The sequence below is a fragment of the Podarcis pityusensis genome, assembly GCF_964106645.2.
Source record: "Podarcis pityusensis genome assembly, chromosome: 10".
In the NCBI taxonomy this organism is placed as follows: domain Eukaryota; kingdom Metazoa; phylum Chordata; class Lepidosauria; order Squamata; family Lacertidae; genus Podarcis; species Podarcis pityusensis.
The window spans coordinates 67,648,334-67,675,843 of record NC_138035.1 but is presented as its reverse complement, the minus strand read 5'-3'; the positions used below and the strand labels follow the sequence as shown (position 1 = coordinate 67,675,843).

The 27,510-nt window shown below is 39.4% G+C and overlaps 1 protein-coding gene across 2 annotated transcripts in view; it reads left to right on the top strand.

Moving 5' to 3' along the window:
- Positions 1 to 27,510, top strand: part of SLC2A13 (solute carrier family 2 member 13) — a 111,111-nt gene that overhangs the window by 18,594 nt on the left and 65,007 nt on the right. For both annotated transcript variants that reach the window (XR_013991152.1, XM_081023661.1), the window contains exons 2-4: positions 2,802 to 2,961; positions 7,157 to 7,365; positions 19,461 to 19,569. Coding sequence is in view for 1 of the 2 variants with exons in the window: in XM_081023661.1 (XP_080879787.1) it covers positions 2,802 to 2,961; positions 7,157 to 7,365; positions 19,461 to 19,569 (478 nt within the window). In the remaining variant the exon portion in view is untranslated. The remainder of the gene's footprint in view (positions 1 to 2,801; positions 2,962 to 7,156; positions 7,366 to 19,460; positions 19,570 to 27,510) is intronic.

Here is a 27,510-nt window from a genome sequence, read left to right as displayed (position 1 = left end):
CTATGTTATTATGAAATGTTTTTGTGGTGTTTGTTTGAAATGTATTCATGTTTTCTTTGTTGTAAGCCACTTAGAGCTCGAGTTTTTTGTGTGTGGAAAAGCGGCATACAAATAAAATGCATAAATGAATGATTATACAACCAAGTTTCTGTATTTCTCTTGTAAGAAATGGATAATCTTAGGACATATGATATCAGAAGCTTGCTAACATTGGCAAATATTAAAGGTTGCAAACTGATTTACTTCTTTGAGGTATTATTGTAATAAGACTTTATCTATTTCTTTTAAAAGTTATCTACCAGTGTGTTTGTGATTCATGAACTTCAGATTGACTTTGGAATTCGAATATACCATCGTAACTAACAAACTTCATGTTAATGCCTGTCATTTCTGGTACATTTCTGAAGCATGTCACGGGTCTCCATTCTGAACATGAACTCAAGTTTTCTGTATTGTATTATTGTGTCTAAAAGTTAATGAAAGGCTTTGGGGGTGCAGCCCCATCAAGTAATTTATGGGGGGGGGGACACAGTGGGACCTTGGCCCCTAGGAGTTGGCTCTTATGAGTATAACTAAGCAGCCATATTTACTTGGTTGTTCATTAACTTGTACATCACCTAAAAACTTGTATCTGTTACAAATTCTTTCTCTAGAATGAAATATTTTCCCATACTGCAAACATTTCACAATGAGAATGATAGACTTTGAAAAGCAGTGTGTAGTGTTAATAAGTTGAATTAGCTGGAGGATCTTAAAGGGGGGAAAATAGACATTAAAATGTTCAAAGCTGCCACAGTTCCTCCTACCTAGTAATGTGTAATGTAAACATTGTGTAATGTGTGAATCACCATCTGCCATCCCCTTGATTTGTGGCTGGCAGGGAGAAGCCAAGCCTTAGAAAGAAGGCAGAGGGGGAAAATATATAGAAAGACAATGCAGATAATGCACATTTTGTAATGTTTAGTTTGGCTCTAACTCTAATTGTGTCCGTAAGCATTAACTTGCACTCCTTCATCCAATTTCAGTTTAACATGGTGGGACAGAGTTGGCAGAAGAGAGGTTCCAGCAACTTTGTTGTGTGGAACTGAAATCCATAACCAGCTCTTTTGTATCTTTCAATTTATCCTATCTCATAATTTCCTGTAATTGGTGGTTTAGGCCATCTGTTTGGCTAGCATAATACCGTGTACAATATGCTGCTGGCAGGTATCTGTTGAACGGTGGCCACAAATTGGAGAAACTGACACGAGTGCCTGGACTCATCTATCACAAAGCATTTGAAGATGAAAGGGATTTCGTCTTGGTTGTAACATGTACAAATGGCTGCTGGGAGAGTTTCTGCTACATGTTTCTAGTTTGTCCCTCGCAGAGTCCTGCAAGCTCAGTACACAGTGTTCTTCAACCATGGCTGCCCAGATGTGGTCCCATCATCTTCAGCTACAGCTTCGGGATGATGAGAGTTGCAGCCCAACAACATCTGGGTACCCAAGGTTGAAGAACATAGAGTATGGCAGTGCAGCTTATTGAGGCTGTTCAAAAGACAGCTTTTTTTTTTTGTTCGTTACTGTCTTTAAAAATCTTAGTCTTCTTAGGTTCAAGATATTAGTCCTGCAACAAAATCCATTCCAAGGCAGCCAAACTGAGAACCAAGAGTAGTGAAGAGCACAATTCATATAAAATACAGAGGTTGCCTGGCACTCAGCTCACCTGGAATTGAATTATTTCTGCAAGCTCAGTGCAGATAAAGTATGGGCCAACAATTCAGTGGATCACTGGACTTCTTAGCATGCTTTTTTTAAAAAAAAAATAATTATTTTAATTAATTCTTAAGACTCCATTTCTGCAAAAGTTAGTTCAGGCACAGAGATCTGCTCTATGCTCTTCCCTGTGAAGACAGAGACAAAGTGTATCTGATACAGTTCTTCTGCCTTTGGTTTCGAAAAGGGGTTGGTTTCTAGCATCTGACTTGATACAGCTGAATTGGCAGAGTAAGTAAGTTTCCGATGGATATAAGATTATAATATTCTTAACTCTCCAAGTACTTAGACTAATCTCTAAGTACTAGGTGTGCTTTGAGACAAACACAACATAAAAAATACAGCCACAAAAACTAGTTAGCTTACTTTTTTCATAGAAAGTTGTAGCAATTTGGTAAGATGCCTGTTACTGAAATCTATTTTAATAAAGTGCTTTGTGGACCTGCTGGTATATTAGTTAATGTCAATGGAAATACACCAGTATGAGGGAGTCATAATGTAGCCCGGGTTGATAGTGGGCTAAAATATGCTAAGGTGCCAGATGACATATGCCCTGTTCTATTAGGCTTTAATTGCCTTTGATGATTTTTAATGGTTACAGATATCCCTTAATGGATTGCTTACAACTCATTCCTTTTTTAGTCGGCTATGTTGTTTGCTACTATTCTTTTGTATTATGCTTTGAAATGAGGGATATAAATCCCTCCAAACGTATAAATAGTCACCACGCTTCCTACATGTTCAGCTTCTGTTTGCTTATCTATTGACAATCTCTTTTATCTGATTATTTTCAACTTGCAGTGCAATTCTCTATGCTGTATTCACGATCAAATGATTTCTCCTCCGTTTGGAACTCTTATCTTTCAGATGCGCTGTAAACATGCTATATTTATATAGCATGTACTTTGGTTTGATTACCAAAGGTAGAATGTTTCCTCCTGTTTATGATTGAGTGTCATGATTGTAGATAACACATGCCAATGATAAAATAATAGTTCTTATTTGTAAATAGGTTCATACTGAATTTTAATTACTTTCTTCCAGGTATTGCTTCTATGACAGTCCCAGTATACATTGCAGAAGTTGCTCCACCTCATCTAAGAGGCAGATTAGTTACTATAAACACACTCTTCATCACAGGAGGACAGTTCTTTGCAAGCGTTATAGATGGAGCCTTCAGTTATCTTCCAAAGGATGGATGGAGGTTAGTGTAATTTGTTTGTTTGTTATTGAAAGTAAAGTTAGAGCTGCACTGCCATTTAGATGGTCTGTGTGTGAAATGTGTGTGTAGTACACACAAATATTTATTTGTATACACACATGATATAGATACATTTTTTGTTTGCAATGTCTTTTGTACTCTTTAGTGAAAAAATTAATTACCCTTTTTAAATCACAATAAGGAGTAATAATAATAATAATAATAATGGCAAAGTTTTTATCAGTGGTTGCAAGAACCAATGATCCCTATATTCTGAACAAAATGCTTGTTTAACCTGGAGGTAGGCTATATGAATTGTGTATTGCTTTGTAACAATTTGCTGGGTCTCTGGACCGTAATAAAGATTGATGATGATGAATAATAATAGGTGAAAAAGAAACTATCCAAATATGTTACATTTTACAGATTACATTTTTATTTTAAACCCAACAATTTTAGATGCAAATCTAAATGAATTAAATGTAGACTTTGCTTTGTTTTTGCACGCTTGGAATCTTCCTTTTTGTGGTTTTAAGTTGGTGCCCTTAGAATGCTAATTGGCTTTGAATAATGGCAGCAAATCTAGCTGAAATTTACTAATGGGTTGAATTAAGGAGCTATGGATTTTATCTTTCAACATTGTAATTTGCAGGGTGGCAAGATCTATAGCAAATGCAATCAATATGCATGCTAGCTTTCTTGGAGACCCATGGCTTCAATTCTATGGTTCTCAGTACAACATCATGTAAAGTCTTGATTCTTCTGTTACTCAGAGAACTAATTTTAAGGATCCCCAAAGCTAAAAAAATTTTTTTAATTGCTTGGTTTTGAATAGACCATCTTCTGTCTGTGATCTAGAAAAATCATTAAATGTAGCAATAGCCACCAGCTTGGATGGCTTCAAAAGAGTGGTAGACAAATTCATGGAGGATAGGGCTATCAGTAGCTATAATAATAATAATAATAATAATAATAATAATAATTAATAATTAATAATTTATTTTTTATACCCCACCCATTTGGCTGAGTTTCCCCAGCCACTCTGGGCGGCTCCCAATTGAGTGTTAAAAACAATACAGCATTAAATATTAAAAACTTCCCTAAACAGGGCTGCCTTCAGATGTCTTTTAAAGATAGGATAGCTGCTTATTTCCTTCACATCTGAAGGGAGGGTGTTCCACAGGGTGGGCGCCACTACCAAGAAGGCCCTCTGTCTGGTTCCCTGTAACCTCACTTCTCACAACGAGGGAACCGCCAGAAGGCCCTCGGCGCTGGACCTCAGTGTCCGGGCTGAACAATGGGGGTGGAGACGCTCCTTCAGGTATACAGAACCGAGGCCGTTTAGGGCTTTAAAGGTCAGCACCAACACTTTGAATTATGCTCGGAAATGTACTGGGAGCCAATGCAGATCTCTCAGGACTGGTGTTATGTGGTCCCGGCGGCCACTCCCAGTCACCAGTCTAGCTGCCACATTCTGGATTAATTGCAGTTTCTGGGTCACCTTCAACGGTAGCCCCACATAGAGCTCATTGCCGTAGTCCAAGTGGGAGATAACCAGAGCATGCACCACTCTGGTGTGGCAGTCTGTGGGCAGATAGGGTCTCAGCCTGCGTACCAGATGGAGCTGGTAGACAGCCGCCCTGGACACAGAATTAACTTGCGGCTCCATGGACAGCTGTGAGTCCAAAATGACTCCCAGGCTGCGCACCTGGTCCTTCAAGGGCACAGTTACCCCGTTCAGGACCAAGGAATCCCCCACACCCGCCCACCCCCTGTCCCCCAAAACAGCACTTCTGTCTTGTCAGGATTCAACCTCAATCATGATGGCTATGTTCTATCTCTGCATGCCCACTGAATGCCCAGTGCTTGGAATCACAAACGGGAAGAGCCCTGTTTCACTTAGCTCCTGCTTGCAGGCTTCCCTCGGACATTTGGTTGAGCACTCTGTGAGTGTGATCCCACAGGGTACTTAAGTATTTTTAAATGGTATAGTTTCATGCCTGTTTAGTTAGTGAAGAGAACCTGCTTGTACTTTAAAGATGCTTTATAGAACCCTGGGTGATAGCCAACTAACTCACCATAAGATTTCCTCTTTCATGGTTTTTGTATTTTTAAACTGAACTGTAATAAAAAAAATATTTGAATTATCAGGGGAGGGGAGCTCCTTTTTATAGAAAATTGCAATAGTGTGCTTGAATTGATTTAAGAGTGAGTGAGTTGGGAGGTGTGGATTTCAGATTCAGTTTTTTCCACTTGCCATTACAAGAAATTCTGTCATAATAGTGAAAGGAACAAATATTGCATGTTAGTAAAACATTTACTTAAAGCAAAACTTACTTGTATGTTAGTAACATTAAGTAAAAACATTTTAAAATATAATAACCATTTGTTAGAAGCCATTGCAATCTGCAAGTCAGTAAATATCTTGAAAAATAGAATGGCCAACTTTTGGAATGCTAATTACCAAGATAAAATTCAACCATGCTGCTGGTTTTGTGTGTTTGCGTACTATAGTAATCCATAAGATTTTCATTACACTTAAAAGTATCTGAACATTTTTGCTATTCTAAATGTAACACACTTACCAATGTCATTTTAGCAGGAACAGCAGCTTATCTTATCAAGGGACAAAAGTGAAATGGAATTTTTCTCCCCCAGAATGAAGTACTTTTATTTTTGATTCCAAGAAAACCAACAGTACAAGAATGCTTCCAGCCCAGTGTGGAACAATTTGGAAAAATAGTTAATGATTCAGTATGTAAGGAATTGTCAATTAATGTTGTTTACGATGCGTCAAGCTCTTGTCTGACAAACATGATGGCAGATGCGGGTGGTGGTTGCTCGTGAGTAACCAGGCAGGACTCAGACCTGTCTTTTACAGGTTTTATTGGTGCAAACTATTTACAGTGCATAACCACAAAGTTCATGTCCATCTTAGTCACTTGCAGAATCCGGGAGCGGCCCCTTCCGGCTTTTCCCCAATGTAAGAACTTAGACACCCCAAATCTCCACCTCACCTCCTTGGATCAGGTTTAAGGTGCTGGTTTTAACCTTTAAAGCCCTATACGGCTTAGGACCCTCGTACCTACGGGACCGCCTCTCCTGGTATGCCCCACAGAGGAACTTACAGTCTTCAAACAAAAACATCTTGAAGGTCCCAGGCCACAGAGAGGTTAGGCTGGCCTCAACGAGAGCCAGGGCTTTTTCGGCTGCAGCTCCAATCTGGTGGAACGCTCTGTCACAAGAGACAAGGGCCCTGCGGGACTTGACATCTTTCCGCAGGGCCTGCAAAACAGAGCTGTTCCACCAGGCCTTTGGTCAGGGCACAGCCTGACTCCCTCCTTTGGCAATCTTTACAGAACCTAAGCTTATGGTTGCCATCAATTTGATTTTAATTAATTTTTATAATGAAATGTTTTTAGAATGTTTCATTATTTTATTGTTGTTAGCCGCCCTGAGCCCGGCTTCAGCTGGGGAGGGCGGGATATAAATAAAATTTATTATTATTATTATTGTGTTTCACATCCCTGTGCAAGCTGGGCGACGGAAGTGGCGCACATCCCTCCTGGCCAGCCGGGCTAGGTGAGGCGCTTGGGCTCTCAGTAGCATCTTTGAGCCCTCTCCTCGCTTGGCTGGCCCCTTCCCTCTCTACTCTACTTGAGGTATGGCTTTCCCCACCGCTGGAGCTGGCGTCGAGGCTCTCTGTATTCCCCTGCCTCCCTCCCCTGTTCCGATGGCAGTCCCCTGACACATGACAGCTGTGATTGTCTTCTATATTAGATCCATAATGGGAGAGAATAATATGTCAGCTGTCATGCCACTGTAGTTGTAGGCCTCTTTAGTTGGTCTGGAGTTGCATTTGTTCAGCGTATTTGCTGTTTGATACATGTAAATAATTGTAGTTCTCAATCTAATATAAGTTAACTTTGGGCTAAGTTTATGTTATCTAACAGTAATTGAAATAACTGATTTGCAAACAGCAATGTTAAAATTATGTCTGCAGGGAACAACTGAAAACCTGTTCAAGAGTTCTTGGAATCGTCTGATACGGAATTCTCAGGATATAAACTATGTTACCTCCATCTGCTTATTTAGAGAAATACTGAGCGTATTCAGAAAGCGGCTTAAAGCCTTGCTGTTCTTTATGGAGAGAATCTTGATAAATTTGCATTAAAAATGTTTCTTTTCTTTCCCCCAGATATATGTTGGGCCTCTCGGCAGTTCCAGCTGTAATACAGTTTTTTGGCTTCCTCTTTCTTCCTGAAAGCCCCCGTTGGCTTATTCAAAAAGGACAGACTCAAAAAGCAAGAAGAATCCTGTCTCTGATGCGGGGTAATCAAACAATAGATGAAGAATATGATAGCATCAAGAATAACATAGAAGAGGAAGAAAAAGAAGTTGGTGCAGGTAAGGCTGAATTTCTGCTTTCTTTGTACATTTATTAATGAGTGACAGTGTTAACAGTATTTTAGGTTAGTTTGAAATAGATTTTATATTATTATTATTATTATTATTATTATTACTACTACTACCACTACTACTAATATTATTTGTATAGCACCTGCAGGTCTCAGGGCAGTTCTCAACTTAAAATCACAATATTAAAACACAAAATACATAATAACAATAAAAACAAGAAGAACCAATAATTTGCAACCCATGGTTTCAGGCAAACCATACTCCCAGTGAAAATAAGATTAAACTAAGCTCTATTCTATATACAGCCTTGCTCCTACATCAATTCTATTGGTATTTTTCAGAAGAAATTAATATGTTAATATCAGACTTGGTTCTGTACTTTAATATAATGAAATTATAATTGTCTTAAGAATTGCTAATGAGTTTCAAGGATTCAGTTAAACAGGGGAAGCCAATATAATGAATCAGCCATATATACTTTTTCAAACAAATTAATAATTTGAAGGATAATTTTTGTTCTGTTCTCAATTGACTAGGTGTATATATTCTAATTGTCACAACCTAATTATATAATTGCTTGTCAGGAGTAACTCACTAGTGCACGCTAGCTCTGATATCCTTCAACTGCGATATTAAAACTTGGGATTCTACAGTGACCTTTCAGTCTGTTCCCTCTCTTTATTCGCAGTGGATTTTGGTGTGTGAGGTTCCCAGTATGGTTACAAAGAAATAAAGGCTGGCAAATTCCAACTAGCATATTGAATTCTCGTGAGTTGCTTCTGTTAGCTTTTGGGTCATGCAAATTATACTTGCCTTATACAGCCACTTCTGTGCATTTTCTATAACCAAACTGGAGTGAGACTTCAGTCATAGTGAACATGTTCGTGAACGGAATAAACTTTTCAACCCATGCTGCTAGTGTTTGAACTTCCCCATTTATACCAGAGTTTATTTAACAGGATTAGTTTTTTTAATCTGTTAAAAAGTATATAAACACGGACTGGCAATGTACAGTACAGATCCAGTAGCAGGGAAATGCAAGAGGCAGATTTATGTTTTAGATCAGGGGTCAGCAAACTTTTTCAGCAGGGGGCCGGTCCGCTGTCCCTCAGACCGGACTATATTTTGAAGAAAAAAAAAATGAACAAATTCCTATGCCCCACAAATAACCCAGTGATGCATTTTAAATAAAAGCACACATCCTACTCATGTAAAAACACCAGGCAGGCCCCACAAATAACCCAGAGATGCATTTTAAATAAAGGGACACATTCTACTCATGTAAAAACACGCTGATTCTCGGATGGCCACAGGCCGGATTTAGAAGGTGATTGGGCCGGATCTGGCCCCTGGGCCGTAGTTTGCCTACCCATGTTTTAGATGCTTCTTCAGAGAGAAGGTGGGTTGGTCAATTGTTGTTATCAAATGAGCCTTGCCAACTAGGGGGAAATCCACTGATGCTTCTACAGGTGATCCCACTGGCTGCTCTGGGATAGAAGGGTTAAGGTGGTCTCTGAGGTAGCTTGGACCTAAATGGTCCAGGGCTTTGTAATTCAATACAGGGACCTTGAACTTGGCTTTGTAGTAGATGGGCAGCCAGTTCAGATTCTTCAACAATGCTTTCATATGTTGTCAGCCAGATGCCCCCATGAGTAATCTGGCTGCCGCATTTTGCACCAGCTGGCGCTTCCATACCAGACCCCAAGGACAGCCCCACGTAGAGGCATTGCAGTAATCCAGCCTTGAGGTTACCAACACATGGGCTATAGTTGGTGGCCCTGTAAGGAGGATGCTGTGAAGTAGTCCAACTGGAGCAGGCAGTGAGGTGATCTTTTCCACCCCAAGCCTTCATTACTTGGTCCCAAGATAACGACACAGGATGAAAAACTTGAATGCAGTCTGTAGTTTGACTGCTGTTTCTACCACAGCAGTTCCCAGTGCTGGGAAAAGGGGGTGAAATCTTAAAATCTGCAAAACAGCCTATCTCTTCTGTGGCCTGTGTTTACAGATCCCCGTGCAAGTGTTTCGGTTTCTTTGGATTGTGGCTGTTATCTCGGCTGAGATCCAGAAAGCCCCCCCACAACTAGTTCTGCGTGCCAAGAGGTTTTGGCTTCTCTTTTTGTGAACTGAAACTGTGCAGTATTGCAAACCACTTCTGAAACCATGTGGACTTTTAAGAGCTGTTTGTGTCTCCGGGGTCTGTAGCTAAAAAAAAAAATTAAAAAAAAATCTCCTCTGGGCTTGCCCAAACTGTGCTGCTTAATGTTGCTGTTTGGCGTCTAGCCCATGATGATTTTTCCATGGAGAGATGTGGGTCTAACATAAGAGTGTTAAACTGAATCATAGGTTAAGTTTTTTTTATGCATTTACTCACTTGCTGTTCTGCACACTAAATATACAACATAATATTATGTGCTGTTGACCATAAGGGGGAAATGGCTTATGGCTTTTTCTTGGATCAGAGTTTATTCTAAAAATGGAAATAAAATCAAATTATTGTGATTCAAGGGTTGTTATGATGTTTGTGTTGAGATATTATCAATTTTTGTTTTTCTCATTGATGGTAAAATGGGGTTTCTTAAAAATGACACAAGAAGTTCCTTCTGGTACTGTACCCAAATAATTGTTTAGGAAAAATATGTTTTTCTTAAAGTGAATTTTGCATTGGTGAAGAAGCTCTTGACACTGGTATGAGAGGATATAAGAGGATTTTCCTCATTTACCTTTCAAGATGCAAAACAGATTCTGAAACACTGGCCTCTTATTTATAGTGTATGGATATAAGCAGATTAATGTATAATTCTTATTTCCTGTAAAAACAGATATTAGCAGGATAAGTCTGGTCTCAAGTTTATGCAGCCCTGACTACTCAAACTTTAATTTATTAATATATTTCTTGCTCATGGGACTTTGGAAAGTCATGATGAAGGGTTTCAGATAAGTTCCTTCCTCCTTAAAAACTCAGAAGATTTTAACATTTCAGAGCTAGCAGTTTTAGTGAGCTTCGAATGCAGTGATATTCGGTGATCTTGTTTGTGTTCATTCTGTTATGACTTTGGCTTTCAGGTCAAGCATTGTTGTCAACACTGCATTAGAGGAGTTCTGTTTTTAGGATTTCCTCTTCCCCAACAAGAAGCTGGGAGAGGCAGCACAGGAACCTTAGTCCTACTACAAATTTCATTATGCAGGCGTGGAGATTTCTTGAATTTACATCACAGCCTGAAATACAAACAATATCAACCTTGCGCTATTTTTCCATCAAAAAGATTGCTTATAAATAATGGAACTAAAGCTCAAGCTCTATTGTGTTTGAGTGGTTTTCTGTGACTTCAGTGATTATACCGGAATTGGATTATTCTCTTGCATATTAGCATTTTTTTTATAAGAGCGAACAAGCAGTTCTAAGAGGGAGCTCTGAAGTGTTAACATTCTGTTAAAACTAAATTAGATCTGTTAGAAGCAAGAATAAAATGACAGTTTATGGCAGATTCTAAACAAGTGAATAGCTACAGAAATGCCTGTATAGAACATCTTTATTCACATTTTATTTCAAAAGCGCTGCGCTTTATAGTATTTAGCTTCCATTGCTATGACAATGGAAAACAGTTTTCCCAGTAGCTTGCAGCATTTGTAAATGCAGAGCAAGACAATGTTTGGATATAGCTACAGTCCAACAGCCTTGAAAAAGAGTACAAACAGATGTATTAAACTGAAGTTACAATTTTGGCAATACCTTATTTCTAGAAGTATGAACACAGAAAAGGTTTAAGTTGACATGTGTTGCATTGATATTTTTGAATTGTTATTAAAAAAAAAGACAAACTGAAATCATTATGACTCTACCAACCAAATGACATGGACTTTCACTTTGTATCTCATTGAGAAACACTATTTTGCTGCCACCCACTGCTTTTAGACACCTGTTATACCCCAATCATGCATGTATATTCAGGATATACTGTATGTCTATTGTTCACATATGTACTTTGTTCAAAGGGACTAGTTTTCAAATAAAGGTGCATAGGATTCAATCCTTAGCCTTCAAGTAAGTAACCTTTCTTAGTATCCTATGCCAGGCTGAAGAGAAGAAAGCATTAAGCCCCAGGCAACTGAGGGTTTGTACCAGTCTACGGCTGCAAGCGCTGGCCACAGCATGAGGGTAGCATGCCCCCATGGTCCTGTTTTTCTGATAGTTTGGTTCTTTAAGTGCTCTTAAAAACATGCTTTTCCTACATGCCTTGAAGGCTTCTACTTCAGCTGGCTTTCCCCTTTCCTTATTTTGCCATTCAGCATTTCATTATCTAGCTTAGAAGGAGCAATTTACCCTTGTTTGTTTCAGAGCCTGTTCTGTTTTATTTTGTGCCTTTATATCCTTCCTGGCTTCCGTTGAACTCCAGGCAGCATGTATAGGACTCCTGGGGAGTTTCCAAGCCAAGCCAGGCCTATGTAGTTTCAGCAGAGTTAATGTATTGTATGCCATGCCCTGGGATCTGGAACCCTGATGCCACATAAAAACAGTGCTCAAGTAGGTTACTAGTTCCCAGTTCCTTATTTGCTTGCAAGTTCAAAACACTGAAAAGAATGAAAATTCATTCATCCCTGAACCCCCAGATAGGATTTGGAGTGCCCCATATAGTATATTTCCATGACTGGGGGCTCCCACCTTTGAGTCCTAGAACAGTTGTTTTTGGTCCAAATTATCTTGCTTATGAAATGCTCATAAGAAATTAAATCAGCAACTGGTTGTGCCTACCCCACAACATGAATCACACACCCATCCATCTGGGGGAGTGTGCCTTGTGAGATGACATTGGATCCTGCCTAGCCCAGAGCTTCCTGCAGGCACATAGCATAGTTGGCGGCATCTGTACATACTAACAATAGCTAAAATGTGTAAAAAAGAAGATGATGATATGCTTTGGGCAGCAAACAGCGAATCATGCACCCACCCACAAAATAAAGTATAATGATATTGATGATCATATTAATTGTTCCTAATTATTTTATGTAGATTGATGGAAGATTAAATATGAGGATATACTAATCTAATTGAAAGGAAAATGGGGTCTAGCATATATTTTTATTCCTGATAAACATTGAAAAGGGAATATTGAAGAGTTGTTGACCTTTATTACAGTTCTTTGTAATAAGAGTTATAGAGAACATACAACTCCCGAGTTTCATCACTGCCTCCTGTGAGAGTGAGTGCCATAGTTTTAACTCATATTGTTTTTTACAGCCGTGATCGTAGCATTACGCAAAGCAATAATACATGTAGATGGTGTGACTTGTACTGGTGTTCGGAGTGGTTTACCATGTACAGTGGTTTGAAAGCAGCCTATGAATTAGTACAGTGGTAGGCGGCAGCAGCAGCAACAACAACTCCTTTCCAAACAGGGCTGGATGAGGCAACTGGGTCAAGTGGCAGATTCAGGGGTTGTTACTTCTAAGCCACTTAGCGATTCTCCTCTGTTGGAGGACAGAGCTTGTACATGCTATGTAGCCTCTCCGGTTCCCCCAAACCTAGCCTGGTACTTTAGGTGCAGTGAATGATGCTAATCTGCTATCATTGTTGAAGTAAGATTCAACTGTCAGTCCGGGCCGTTTTTGAATGTGGAATAGAGAAGGAGTGCCAGTCCTTCACCGCTAACAGCAAAATATTTGGGGCCAGCCCTGCTTCTAAAACATGTTTTTGTGGTTTTCCAGAGCTTGGTTTCAGCTGTGGGGAAGGTGAAGTATCCTCTCTGCATCAGTGAGATTGCTTCTGAGTTCATCGTCGTCCAACCTTTTGTAGAATCCTTTTCAGTGTATCCTAGCAACAAGAATGGCAATATGCACAAAGGCCATTAGGGACCCTTACTTAAAAAATTTTAATCTACCCTCAGTTTAAAAAAAAAAAAATCTACAAATTTAAGATAACTTGAAGTCTAAAGCACGTCTATTAAAGGATTTTCTAATTCTATTGACTTTTTCCAGAATAGTAGTAACTACAAAATATTATACAACAAATATTATAACCCTTGGAAAGGTTAATCAGTATATCAGATTTAATGGTTTAAAATCTTTATTCTTATGACTACATGTTTCACAAATGAATGTTTGGTTAATTGTGTTTGCTTGAGTACTTAAATGATAATCTGAAAAATAACATTTTCACTCAGCATCAGTCATCTAGATAAATATTTAACAAACTGTTTGGACGCTGGGCAATAGGAATCCCTGGAGTCCTAAAGAGCTGCTGTTTCCCCCTTTAGTGTATGTGTACTGCTTCTGCCCTGTTGTCTGGTAGTCCTTGGAAGCACTGTGGTTTTCTCTTCCTTTTTTCCAAGCAACCAGAATGTATTTTTCCTGTGCTGAGTTTGTCTGAGGTCAGACACACCTTAGAAAGTATTTTCTGCACATAAAAGGTAAAGGTAAAAGACCCCTGACAGTTAAGTTCAGTCGCGAACAACTCTGGGGTTGCGGCGCTCATCTTGCTTTACTGGCTGAGGGAGCTGACGTTTTGTCTGTAGACAGCTTCCGGGTCACGTGGCCAGCATGACTAAGCCGCTTCTGGCGAAACCAGAGCAGCACATGGAAACACCGTTAACCTTCCCGCTGGAGCGGTACCTATTTATCTACTTGCACTTTGACGTGCTTTCGAACTGCTTGGTTGGCAGGAGCTGGGACTGAGCAACGGGAGCTCACCCCATCATGGGGATTTGAACCACTGACCTTCTGATCGGCAAGCCCTAGGCTCAGTGGTTTAGACCACAGTGCCACCCACATCCCTAAGGTAAAGGTAAAGGACCCCTGATAGTTAAGTCTAGTCGCGAACGACTCCGGGGTTGCGGCACTCATCTCGCTTTACTGGCCGAGGAGCTGATGTTTGTCTGCAGATAGTTTTTCCGGGTCATGTGGCCAGCATGACTAAGCCGCTTCTGGTGAAACCAGAATACTGCTACACAATAAATGCAGAATCTCCGACCCAAATGGAAAATGCAAAAGGTTAACACTTTACAAAGAGTTATAGAACTGTAGAGTTGGAAAAGAGTTCATCTAGTTCAAAGAGACTTAGACATGTCTTCTGCTCTACAGCAGACACTCAATAAGAATTCACTTACAGTACAACACATTATATGTCTACTCAGAAGTCGATTTCTTTGTGTTTGTTGGGGTAAGTGGTTACAGGATAGCAGCCTAAGCTTTGTTTAAGGGTTGGGGTTTTTTGAGGGAGGACAGTTCCTGTTGCTTTTAAAGCTGTAACTCCACAGTCAGGGTCAATGAGACATAGCTGACTTCCCATGGTAAGCATGGGGTCTGCACAGTGTAGTTGGTTTTTTAAAAGATCATTGTGGTTCGAGGACCCGATCCCCCCAAAGAGGAATGAATACACAAGGACACGTGATATAAGGTTAATGGGCAAGAAAAGGCCACAACTTTATTGATTACAGCAAGTGAAAAGGTATTGGCTTAGGCATTGGATTACGTCAGCTGACTCCACCCCCTCAGAGAGGGGTGAGTCTGAAACGAGGGGGGTTTATTCACCAGTAGGTGGAGCCTGTTGATGCTAATCCAACTATAGGCTCTCCCCTGATGTCACCGAGGGTCGTGCCGTGGCCTCCCGCCAAGCAGGCATCGGACAGAATACACGACCGCCAGATTCCTTTAACGGAATACCCAAAAATTGAAGGCATAGGCGATGACCACACCTAGCCCTTCAACACCACAACACATTATTCCAATGCCTAACCTACCCACCAATACCACAAAAGTTGTGACGATTGCTACGAGGTAGGCGAAAAAACCAAAAAGCCTAATGCCAAATGGAAAAATTCCTACCAGGCCCCCCGGACCAACCTAAGGTCCATAGCGAGGCCAAGGAAAACTAAGACCCTGAGCTTAAAGGGAGTGGAGGGTGGGTGAATCGCGACGGGACGATGAAGAGTGAGGCAGAGGAGGGGCTGGCGCCGCAGCATTTAGGCTGCTGAACACGCCCCCTCGGAGGCACCTGGTTGGGTGCCTGCCGATGGGCGTGGGCGCCAGCCAGGTGAGTGGGAGGCAGGGGGCTAACACCCCCTGCTAGAGGCGGGACTCGGGTTCCCGCCCACAACCACTCCCCTCTCTTCCAGGAGGAGAGTCTTTGTCATGCATCATTCTCCCCACCAGCCCCTTTCGGTTTGTATTATTTAGCTCTTGTTACCGAACTTGTTTCTTCCATATTTAACTTCATTGCTGGCAGGGATGAAGCGCCATTGCTGGCGTGGCTCTCATTCTGCTAAGAAAACAAGGAAAGGGGCCTTTATTCAATCATCCATTTTTTTTTCTGGGAAGTGTAGCTTGACGTTCTGATTTTAATCCTGAGAAGAAATGGTTACAGTGACATTTCTAGACTTTATAATATGATAGAATATTTTGACATAATTGAAGGTGTTCCATTCCTTTGAAAATAGCCATGCCCTGTACCTGTGAGAAGTTAACAAAACACCCGGGTAATTTAAACTGTGCTGGAGAGTAGAACAATACTCTATTCCAACAGAAATAATTAAATCAGAGCAGGATGACCTTGGCACCATGTTATTTTCCTGTTGATTTCTTAAGTATCCGAGGAAGACTTGGAATAAAGAAATAAGCTCTGGAACCCCTACTGGAAGATGCATAGTCTTTGTACAGTTGTAATAAAGTGAGCATTAAAACCTCTGTTTCAAACAATTAAACTGTATTGAATAGCATAATAGGAAAATTCTGGAGAAATAATTAGTTATGCATGCTATTTTGATTTGAAAAACTTTTATAGAGGTTTATAGACCACAGATATAATTTTAAAATGACAAATCAGATAAATAAGCACTTTAATGTTATTTGATAGGAAAACATATCATGGGAATAAAAACTTCTCATCTGCAGTTGCTGATGTGTTTTGGAATTGTGTAGTGCTTTCGTTCATTAATGAGAACTTCATTGGATTTTGTTTAGTGATAAATTGGCTTCAAGAAGGGTAACATATGGTTCTGCCTAGGTAGAATAAAATTGTGGTTGTGAAGTAAATTGCTGGCATTGGTAAAATGGGCTAAAAGGCTGCATTTGGTTTTCAAGTAGAGCTGTTTGGAGTCAAAGCTGCAAAGTGAACTTTCTTGTACAGGCAATTCTCAACTTACACTGGGGTTACATTTCGGGGATAGTGCATAAACTCAAAATCGCATATAGTCAAAGCACATGGAATTCCTGGATGTCTGTCCTCTATCTAGCTATCTATCTATTTTATTGCCAAGTGCATAAAGCTGAATGCGCACAAGTTAAATAAACATAAGTTGTCAGTTACCTGTATCCTAAAACGTTGGTAGGAAAACCCCCAATACTTTTAAGATAGCACTGAATGACCATAAACCATGCATCTTGTTCTGAACTGCTGTACTTGACTGTTTTGTCTCCTTGCTTTTAAATTGGTGGTACCTTTTGAAGGAGCGAAATCAGACTCTATGTTTTAGATAAATGAATTTATTAAGCCAACAGTAAGTGTCTTACAGTTTTTTTTACTAACAATTAAATAATTTATACCGTACATTATTTATAATGGAAAGGTTGGCTCTCCTGAATTGGATAGTTGTGGTTTAATCTTCTTCTTTTTTTTAAGTGAGCAGATTGGACCTCCTTAAAAGGTACAATTGAGAGATCTAAATTTGAGGCTGATGAATTAGGTTTTTGTGTTACCAAATGCAGCAGTTAACTGTCTTTTAATATAACAGTGAATCAACCTTATTGGGTAGCGAATGAATGCTGTTAAGCAAATAGAAAAAATCATATCTAAGGTTACGTATAATTTATTCCCTATAAATATTGATTTTGAGCCGAACTTCATGGACAGTGTTGTCTGAATGCCATGCATTTAATCTCTTGTGAATATATTGACCTAGGAGTCACTGTACTGAAGACGGTTGAGCTACCGCAGCCGCTTTTATTTCTCTTGGTGAATTCTCCAGCCCTTAGCATGTATAATTAAGGCATGCTAAAAATGGTTTTCTATATGGAGGCAAACAGATAATACAAGAAAAGAGAGTGCTTAGGGAAGGTCCTAGAGGAGCAATAAGCTTGAAGAAACAATAGCTACTTCGTTTACCAACAAGCAATGCAGGGGGAGTGAAGACATCTCTTATATCTTATTGATTGGAAGAGAACTGACTGATAATCTGTCATTTAGTATACTAAGCACTCATCCTGCTGTATATGGTAAGGATGCGTGTACCACCACATCTATTCAGTTTTTGAGTTTTTGAGAAACTTAATGACTTCTCACAGCTGTCCATGGAGGCGCAGGTCAATTCTGTGTCCACGGCAGCTGTTTATCAGCTCCATCTGGAACGCAGGCTGAGACCCTACCTGCCTGTGGACAGTCTTGCCAGAGTGGTGCATGCTCTAGTTATCTCTCCCTTGGACTACTGCAATGCGCTCTATGTGGGGCTACCATTGAAGGTGACCTGGAAACGAAAACTAATCCAGAATGCGGCACCTAGACTGGTAACTGGGAGCGGCTGCCGAGACCACATAACACCAGTTTTGAAAGACCTACATTGGCTCCCAGTACGTTTCTGAGCAAAATTCAAAGTGTTGGTGCTGACCTTTTAAGCCCTAAACGGCCTCGGTCCAGTATATCTGAAGGAGCGTCTCCACCCCCATCTTTCACCCCCGGGTGCTGAGGGCCTTCTGGCGGTTCCCTTGCGAGAAGCGAAGTTACAGGGAACCAGGCAGAGGGCTTTCTCGGTAGTGGCACCTGCCCTGTGGAACGCCCTCCCACCAGATGTCAAAGTGAAAAACAACTACCAGACTTTTAGAAGACATCTGAAGGCAGCCCTGTTTAGGGAAGCTTTTAATGTTTAACAGACTATTGTATTTTAGTATTTTGTTGGAAGCCGCCCAGAGTGGCTGGGGAAACCCAGCCAGATGGGTGGGATATAAATAATAAATTATTATTATTATTATTATTATTAATATTATTATTATTATCATTAAGACTGAAGATTATCAGTACTTGTTTTTATGCCTGTATTGTTGCAGTAGATACTTTTAATTACCATGTTTTATATATGTGGGGAATAGTGTCGTAATTTAAATTTTTAGAACAATGCATAATTTTAAAGACTAGAGCAATATCTGAATTATAAAACCTGCCGTGAGTATGCAATGGCTATAGTATTATATTTTTATGGATTTTAGTTGCATTGCTAATCTTAAAATATGGACATTAAAATTAATAGGGGAATAGCATAGAGAAATAACCTTCGTGCTTCTTGTTTTTTATATAGATTTCAGCAGCAATTGTATAATTAACCAACTTTCATTTTCCCTGCTGGTATTGTATATCATAAGGTGTCCCAAACATGGGTGTTCAGCTGTTTTGGGGCCATAATTCCCATAATCCCTGACCACTGGTTCTGCTAGCTAGGAATGATGGGAGTTGTAGACCTAAGACTGGGAAACCCTGGTACAGTGTATCCCTTCTTTCAGGTCCTGTAGTATTTATTAAACTAAAGTTACCCCCTCCTCTGGCAATCTGCACAGAATTTTGCTTAATGGTTGCCATCAATTTGATTTTAATTAATTTTATAATGTATGTTTTTAGAATGTTGGATTATTTTGATTGTTGTTAGCCGCTCTGAGCCCAGCTTTGGCTGGGGAGGGCGGGATATAAATAAAATTTATTATTATTATTATTACTGGAAAATTATTAATTTAAATTCTTATCCTTAGACTAGTATATGAACAATTGTTGTATATATATCTGAAATTAATTAATTTTGTAAGCCATTTGTGATGTGGATTTGATGGCACTATCATTTTTGGCTTTCTGCTTTCCTGAAATACCCACCTTTATATATCATTTGTCTTCCAGAGGCTTGAAACATTTTATTTCATTGATTGTTATGTCCCAGCATGACAACAGTCTTGAAACCACTTGATCTGTGGTTAGTTATTCATCTGCTATGCATAATAAAGAATGTATGAAATAAATAGCGTGTGAAAAAGTTCAAAATATGGGATGTGGTTGGTTGCCATAATGGGAAATACTGATTGATGTAATGAATTTCATTTTTCTTTACTTTTTCAAGCTGGACCTGTGATCTGCAGAATGCTGACCTATCCTCCAACTCGAAGAGAGTTAATAGTGGGTTGTGGTCTGCAAATGTTCCAGCAACTGGCAGGTATTAACACAGTCATGTATGTATCCCTTTTTCAACTTTGGTTTTTTTATTTAAAGAACATGTTTCATTTGGTACAACAGAAAATAGACAAAAAGCTTTCAGTGACATGTATATTTTTCAGATAGTATAGAGGGCGAGGGGTGAGCAGTAGAGAAAATGTCAGGAAGCCCAGAAACAATGGAAATAGTATAAAGGTGATTTATAAATTGACAAACTCCACTTGTAAGAAACTCTCCATTTGTTGCGATAAAGCATGGGATGCAGTGCAGGAAATCTTGTCATATTAATTTGAGATGTTTGGAGATACTGTTGTAATTGTTACCCAACAGTGGCAACTGTTTAAGTTTATATATACATTCACATGTAATAATATTTTGTAAATTTAATAATCACTTTTCTACTATTTACATTTTTCTGTAGATTCCTGTGGTTTTCTGCTTTTCATATCCCTGGGGACCTTCTCCTTTGTTTTAGATGTGTGCTTTTCAAATTTTGCATGAAAATGCATTGTCAACTGCATTTAGACTAATGTTCAAGGTAACAGAGCAGATTTTTCTCCAGTGCACCTATTTAAGCATGCTTCCCTACGAGGCGAAACAAAATCCACAAAGTGTAGGGCTGGTATCAAATTACTTTGAAAATGTGATGTGTGCATATGGTAAATGAGAAAATATCTGAAGTTCCCAAAGAAAAAACACAGTTGGAGTAGGTCCAAATCTTTTTTCTTTCTTTGGAAATATATTGAAACCCTGTAAGATTTATGGTACTCATTAGCTGACTTTGCTTATCCTAAACTTACAGATGTGCTTAGATCGGAAACACCTTACCAAGCAGTAGTTTTTGCAGACTGTGAATGGAACAGATCTAGTTGACAATGAGGAAGTGGAGAAGGGCGGAAGTTACTGCAAAAAAACCTCTTAAATTCTAAAATGCGTTACAGCAGCTCTGGTGTGGATTTATTAAGTAAATCTTTAGGCACCAAGTATTAGAAACACACAATTCAGTGTAAATTCATTTCCCCTCAATTTGTTTTTTGGTGTTTGAGATACAGACACACACAAATGTATGTTAGGGGACTCGCACTGTGAAATGCTTTGATTGAAAACCTGTCGCCTTGCTAGATATGAATTGTAGTATATGACAGCAGACTGCTTGGTAACCTTCAGCACATTCTATGACCTATACATTTTAATGGCTTACTAACGTAAAGATGCAGCACTGCACACATTTAGCCTTCTGCCATATCTTTTCCAGCTGACTGTATTTTAAATGAGAGGACCATGGTAGCAGAGTGAACCATCGCTTTTGCGTGTTGGGTAGGGAGGAAAATGTGCTAAACAAGGTTTTTCCATGTGCAGCTGTTGAAGAAACTGGTCTCATTATATTTACTACATGTTTTGTACAGAAGGGTCATAGTTCAGTGGTGGAGAATCTGCTTTCCATATAGAAGATCACAGGCTGGGAAAGTTTCCTTTTTGGAAACCTTGTACAACTAGCTGCCAGTCAGTTTAAGCAGTGCTGAGCTAATGGACCGATGGTCTCAGCCTGTATAAAACAGCCTCCTGTGTTCCTATATATTACTTTTTGTTTGCATTTTTATAACAGTGACTTGTGATCTGATACAAAGGAGGAAAATAAGCAAATTCAGGTACTAATCCTTTCATGCTATTATGTAATGAAGTTACATAACAACCCGCTGGAATAGCAGCTGATGGAGACGGTTCTGATAGAAGAGGAACCAAATGGCATTTGGACCCAGCTGAGCTGATAAAGGAAGACTAGCTGTTTCTCTTCTGTCAGTTGCAACCAAGTGGAAGATTCAGAGAGCCCGATATTACTGCGCCCTAAATCCTAATTGAACTTTGACCATGCCTCTGACCCAATTAGTTTGCCTGCAGAACTTTTACAATCTTCAAAATTTATTATTGCTCATTTTATGCCTGCTGATTGTCACTGGTGTGGCGAACCTGTGTTGAGAACTTGGGACTGAGCTAACATCCTTGAATGTAGCTCCATAACCCTTTCTAATATCCCTGCACAAAGAAGGGTTACAGCCTAGGCTTCTTACTGTGATATGGTGTAGCAGTCAGAGTGACAACAGAAATGACAAAGTTTAAGGCTCCACTTGATAGATGACGTGGGGCCAATAATTCTCTCAAATGAAGGCGCTGTGCTCCTTGGAAGAAGCGCAGGATAGCTCCGCCCCACCCCAATCTCACTGACGGATGCAGTGATTTTTATGTGGACGGGCATCATGTAAGCTTATATCTGCAGCCTAGCTGGTGGCATTACTACGTGAACGAAGTCTTAAATAAGTTTAAAAACAAACAAATGGGAGAATGCCGTAGGCAAAATCTAGTCTGTTTTGGGAAGGGTATTGGAGATAGGAAACTCCCGACTTACGGGACAGTAATTGTCATTCTAATGGTGGAGGTCATTTAGAAATGCTTTATTGGTATTGCAGACTTGCATCCTCATAATGTGACACTTGATCGTGGGATTCAATGATAGGAAGTATAATTGAAAACTGTAAATCAGAGTGAGGATATTCAAATGTCAAAGGACTAGGAGATTAAACGACCTGCTGATAAACTCTAGCAAAATGATGTTGCATGAAATCGTACAAAATTAGTAGAAATTAGTAGGAATGTTGTACTTATAACCCTAAGAAACTGATAAGTCTTAAATATGAATATCAGTTTTTTTAATGATTTCAGACAATATTTTTGTGGCTGTGAGATCCTGTGTAAGAATTCAGTAGTATTGCAAATCATTTTGCTTTGGGAGAAATGTATCTTGCTGGTGTCTTTGTATTCTTCTCTGTTCCTATTTTTAAGCCATTTGTGTGAGTCTTTCACAATCCAGCCATTTCTCCTCCTTGATCCTGCCAGGAAGTCATAGTACTATTTGATTTCAGCCTGTTGCCTTGGTAATAACTGTAATGTCACAAATTCAGCATTATAACTTCACTGCACGATCAAAAAGCTGTGAGTGTGTGCTATGTGGGAGAGAGCCCAAAGGCTTTGTTGTAATACACAGCTTTGATAATTAGTAAAACTGAGAGAGAACGACTTGCTTTTTTCAAACATAGCAGCCTGCCAGATTTGAGGTGCTGAAATTCATCTCCATTAAAAAAAAAATGTAATGTTCAGTCAATTGGTTTCCCTTTCACAATATTCCTATGCATCCTTCCCACTATTCATCATATATTTGTTGATGTTTGGAAGAATACATAGCCAACATTATCTGTAGCAAGAGCAAGGTATGGAAGGTAGGTATGTTTAAAAACCTCATTGTCACTTAAGTCACTTCCGCATTTAAATGCACACTTGATGCAAGCCAAATTCATAAATTTGTTAATGAGGTTGTGCAGGAGGTTTCTTGGGCTCGTTTCTCGTATGTTTTGAAAAACACTGATCAGTCAGGATGTTTACTCAATTGTTCATCTTGGAGTTGGAGCTATAAATACTGCACTTTATACAACCCATTTTTCCTTTAAAAAAAGGGGGGGGGGAGAGACACGATTTGCCTTGAGGTGAAATCTTTTGAAAGATGGTCAGTGTGAAATCTGACGATGGTTGGCAGGAACTGAACGCAACCCTTGTGTAATATCCTGCTAAAGTTATTATAGCAAATGGCACCATGTCTTGCACTTTGTGGATTTTAGTCACCGTTATTTTGAGAGCGTCAAAACAGGTTCTGCTGGTGAGAGACTGACATATCTAGGTAACCAAACTCAGTTGGAGTTTAACAAGAAACAATCTCACACCAAGATTAAGTGAGTGGGCAGGACTTGATGAAAAAGAGCCGCACCTGTGACATGCTTTCCTCCCCCAGGAGGTCTTTTGAAAATAAGGTCTTTTATCTCCTGACTGAGGTGTACTTTCCAATAGGAGGCAACTCCTTTATATATTTTATAAAATGCGTAGGCAGTTAGCAGAAGAGACTTGCTATATCAGTTGGTCCAAATAGGTTCCAGTTTATTTCATTGCACATTGTGCATTAAATTAATAGTCCACAAATATTTGTTTATTTGTTTGACGGCTGTGACAGACCACAGTCGGTCTTTTCGTGTTAACTGAACATTCTCACTTCTAAGACTCTCCTTCAGTATTTCTCTACAACGACAATAGCAAGATGATCCATTCAAAAAATTGACTAAAATATGATAGAGGATAGTGCCCCTTGTGGTATTTTGTATCCTTAATACTTCAACAAAATGTTGCCTGTAGCATTTCTTTATTCTCCCCACCCCTCGGTGCAATATATAAGCTGACTAACACCTTTTGAAGAATATTAAAGCTTAGCTAGAAATGACAAAAAAATATTATTCTTGCACAAGAAACTAAATTCCCTATCCAGCTTGGGAACTGCGTATCTTTCTAATCTACCCCTGAAAGGCATCTTACCTATCAGTTCTCCTGCTGTACCAGAAATAGGAAGAGCCTTCTTTACATATCTCTTACATGTGATCTGATAGCTTATGAATAGTCTCTGAGAAGGTACCTGCTTGAATAGCAACGTATAGAGAGTCTGGGGAGGAAGGACTATCGCTCCTCTATGCCAACTCTGCCCCAGCTTCTGCCAACCTAGCAGTTCAAAAGCATACCAGTGCAAGTAGATTGGTAGGTACCACTATGCACTCTGGCACTCGTCACGGTCCTCCATGCAGTAGTGATTTAGTCATGCTGGCCACATGACCCAGAAAGCTGTGGACAAACACCGGCTCCCCTCGGCCTAAAAAGTGAAATGAGCGCTGCACCCCATAGTCGCCTTTGACTAGACTTAACCATCCAGAGGTCCTTTACCTTTACTAACACATCTATGGCCTTGGTGGCTCTTGGAGAAGAGAGGATTATTGCCAGTGTAGCAAGTTGCCTGCTTGGTTGCTGCAGGCGACGCTAACAATAAATCATGTGGCAGTTTTCATATGCACTCGTTCCTGAAAAGTCTAGGTGGCATGTTAATTTATATTTTATAATTTATATCTGGTATGCCCCACGGAGAGCCTCAAGGTCCATAAATAGCAACACCCTAGTGGTCCCGGGCCCTAAGGAAGTTAGATTAGCTTCAACCAGAGCCAGGGCCTTTTCAACACTGGCTCCGGCCTGGTGGAATGCTCTGCCGCATGAGACCAGGGCTCTGCAGGATCTGATTTCTTTCCGCAGGGCCTGTAAGACAGAGTTGTTCCACCTGGCCTTTGGCTTGGAATCAATTTGATTCCCTCCCCCTCTTTCTTTTTCCCTTTCTCCTCCTGTGATGGGGCTGCGTTTTAATGTTTTAATGTTGTATTTTAATCTTGTTTTTTAAGTTGTATTTCAATCAACTTGTTTTTATTATTGGTTGTTAGCCGCCCTGAGCCCGGCCTTGGCTGGGGAGGGCGGGGTATAAATAAAAATTACTATTATTATCATTATTAGTCTTTAGCAACAGTAGCCTGGTGAAGAGGGACCACTATGACTTCTGCTGCTCTTGAGGTTTGCCTTTTTTGGAAATCTTAAAACCTCCTGGAGGTTGTGTTTTGATACGTCCGTTGTATCCAGGACTTAAGTGTGTTGCAGATGTGGTAGATCTGGATGGGTTCACTGCTTGCCCTACCAGTAGCTTTGAAAACGACTCCTGCTGTTCAGCATTCATTACTTCCTACCATTTACCCTGTAACAAGTTTATATGTGGAGTTCCTCTCCCCCATTTAGAAAACACATACACAGACAGGGAAATGCATTATGAGATGTGATGCGTGTAATGTGCCTGGGAGTGGAGTGTGGCTTATTAGTAAAATAGGACAGTTCTCTTGGGAAATATGCTCTCATTTTGAATCATTTCACCCTCCTCTTGCTGTGTCTACTTCATCTTAAATATGTCCATTATAGTAGAATAGTTGCTGTGAGTGACACACACATAATTGGAAAATGTTTCACATATATTTTGATTTGAAGTAGTCTTGTAAAAGTCAACTGAATTGTTCAGAAACACAAGTAGGTTTGGACTTATACATTTTCAGAGGTGAACCCTTTTTTGCAAAAAATCTTGTATATTCCTTTTTGTTCCTTTTTTCCTATGGGATTAATTAAGTTTGGAGATGTAATCATTCTCTCATGTGAGAAAAATAATCTGATAAGGAAATTGTAGCTCAGAGGTAGAAATAGCTGTTATGTTTTGCCTGATTAAATATATAAAAATTAAATATATTGCAGTGATTAGCAAAAACAGAGATATTAAATTCTTATATCAACTGTTCTCTTTATTTTTTAAAAAACAAAAAAAAACTATGGGTCAAGCAAAACTGTCTAGAATTTTCTCTTTGGGCAGCATCTCATTCAAAGAGTCTGAAATTAAAAAAAAACATTTTATAGTGCAATCCTCTACATGTAAACTACATGTAAACCTATTAAGTTGAATAGAATTTACTTCCAAGTAAGTGGAATAAGATTACAGCCTCAGTCACTTTCTGCAGGCTTTAAAATTCTAATAGGTGTGGGGCTCTTTAGGTTGCTGAACTACAACTCCCATTGACCCTGAACATTGGTCATATTTGCTAGGATTCCCCCCTTCTTTCCAGCACTTCGATCCCTTTGTGTAACTTCCAGGATACACAGTCTTAGATGATGGACCCCTTTGAGACCATGGTTGAGATGATTTTGATTAACATAAAGGCAATAATGAAATAACTGAGTTCTTAATCATTCCTGAATTATATTTAGTGATAAGGTCAGAGTTGCCACAAAGAGCAAAACACTTTTATTAATCCTTATTTGCATTGCAACAATTATTTAAAATATTGTCTTTTGCAAATCCAAATATTTAGTTTATAACCTGATTTGATGAAATTATGGCAATGGTTTATTTGTAATGGATTATATTGGATTATATTTTAAGGTATTTTTCACTTTTGTGATTAGAATTTCTCCACACTCATAAAGTTGAAAAACTGCTGCATTCACATGTAGCTCCATCGTTTTTAATGAAAGTTTGATATTGATCGGATCCAAATGGGATTTTTTGAAATGATGAAATTTTTCAGCTCTCTGAAATGTGCCACGGATAATATGCTGATCTCCTTGAAGTGTGTGTGTTGTCTGTATTTAAAGTTTATTGTTTATTCCTTAGGCAGTACCTCCTGAATCACATTCTATTCTGTCTGGGTCTGCTTCAGCAAAGATGATTGAGGGATTGCAACCTGGGGGCAGTGGAATATATCCCAGAATGCTGTGTCGATAGTCTTATCTTTCTATACAGTAGCCCTTTTCACATACTTTTATTCTTTATGCATGATAGAACAGTGGAGCTCTGACCACTTGGATTTAATATGTAATTATGCCTAGTTACAGGCACAGAGTCCAGCATGACAGTCCAACGACCTCTTGCTTGTTGTCACCAATTTAACCAGTGTAGTTTATTGGTTGTGTGTATTCTAAGCATCCATGCATCCAAGAGGGTAAATGAGTGTGCAAAAAGCATATGCATACTTGAGGCAGTGTGATTAAAGTTAATTTGGCCATGTCTTTATGGCTTTTTCTGTGTTTGCCTCTTGGATTTGTAGTATTTTTGATATAGAGCCAGTTAATTTAATGATTTAATTGAAGAGCTCATTTCTGTCAAGGAGTCTTTAAAATGTGCTCCAAAATATGCAGATTGGGGTCTAGTGCTTAAATGCAGAGTTGAGAAAGACATGTTCAGAAAAATAAGTGCAGAAAAACACACACACATGAATAAATATAGTGGGCAAAAACTGAAATTCCTGTCATATCATTTATCTCCACTAGGAAGGAAGCCTCATTTATTTCAACAGAGCTGCTTCTGAGTAAAGCATACCAGTTGTGTTTTATTCTGCAAAGACAGCACATTGAATGAATGAAATGATAATGAGGAAGGGGCTCTAACAAGCATACCCCAGTATCCTCCTCCTTCTCTTGCCTTTCTTTCTTTCTTTCTTTCTTTCTTTCTTTCTTTCTTT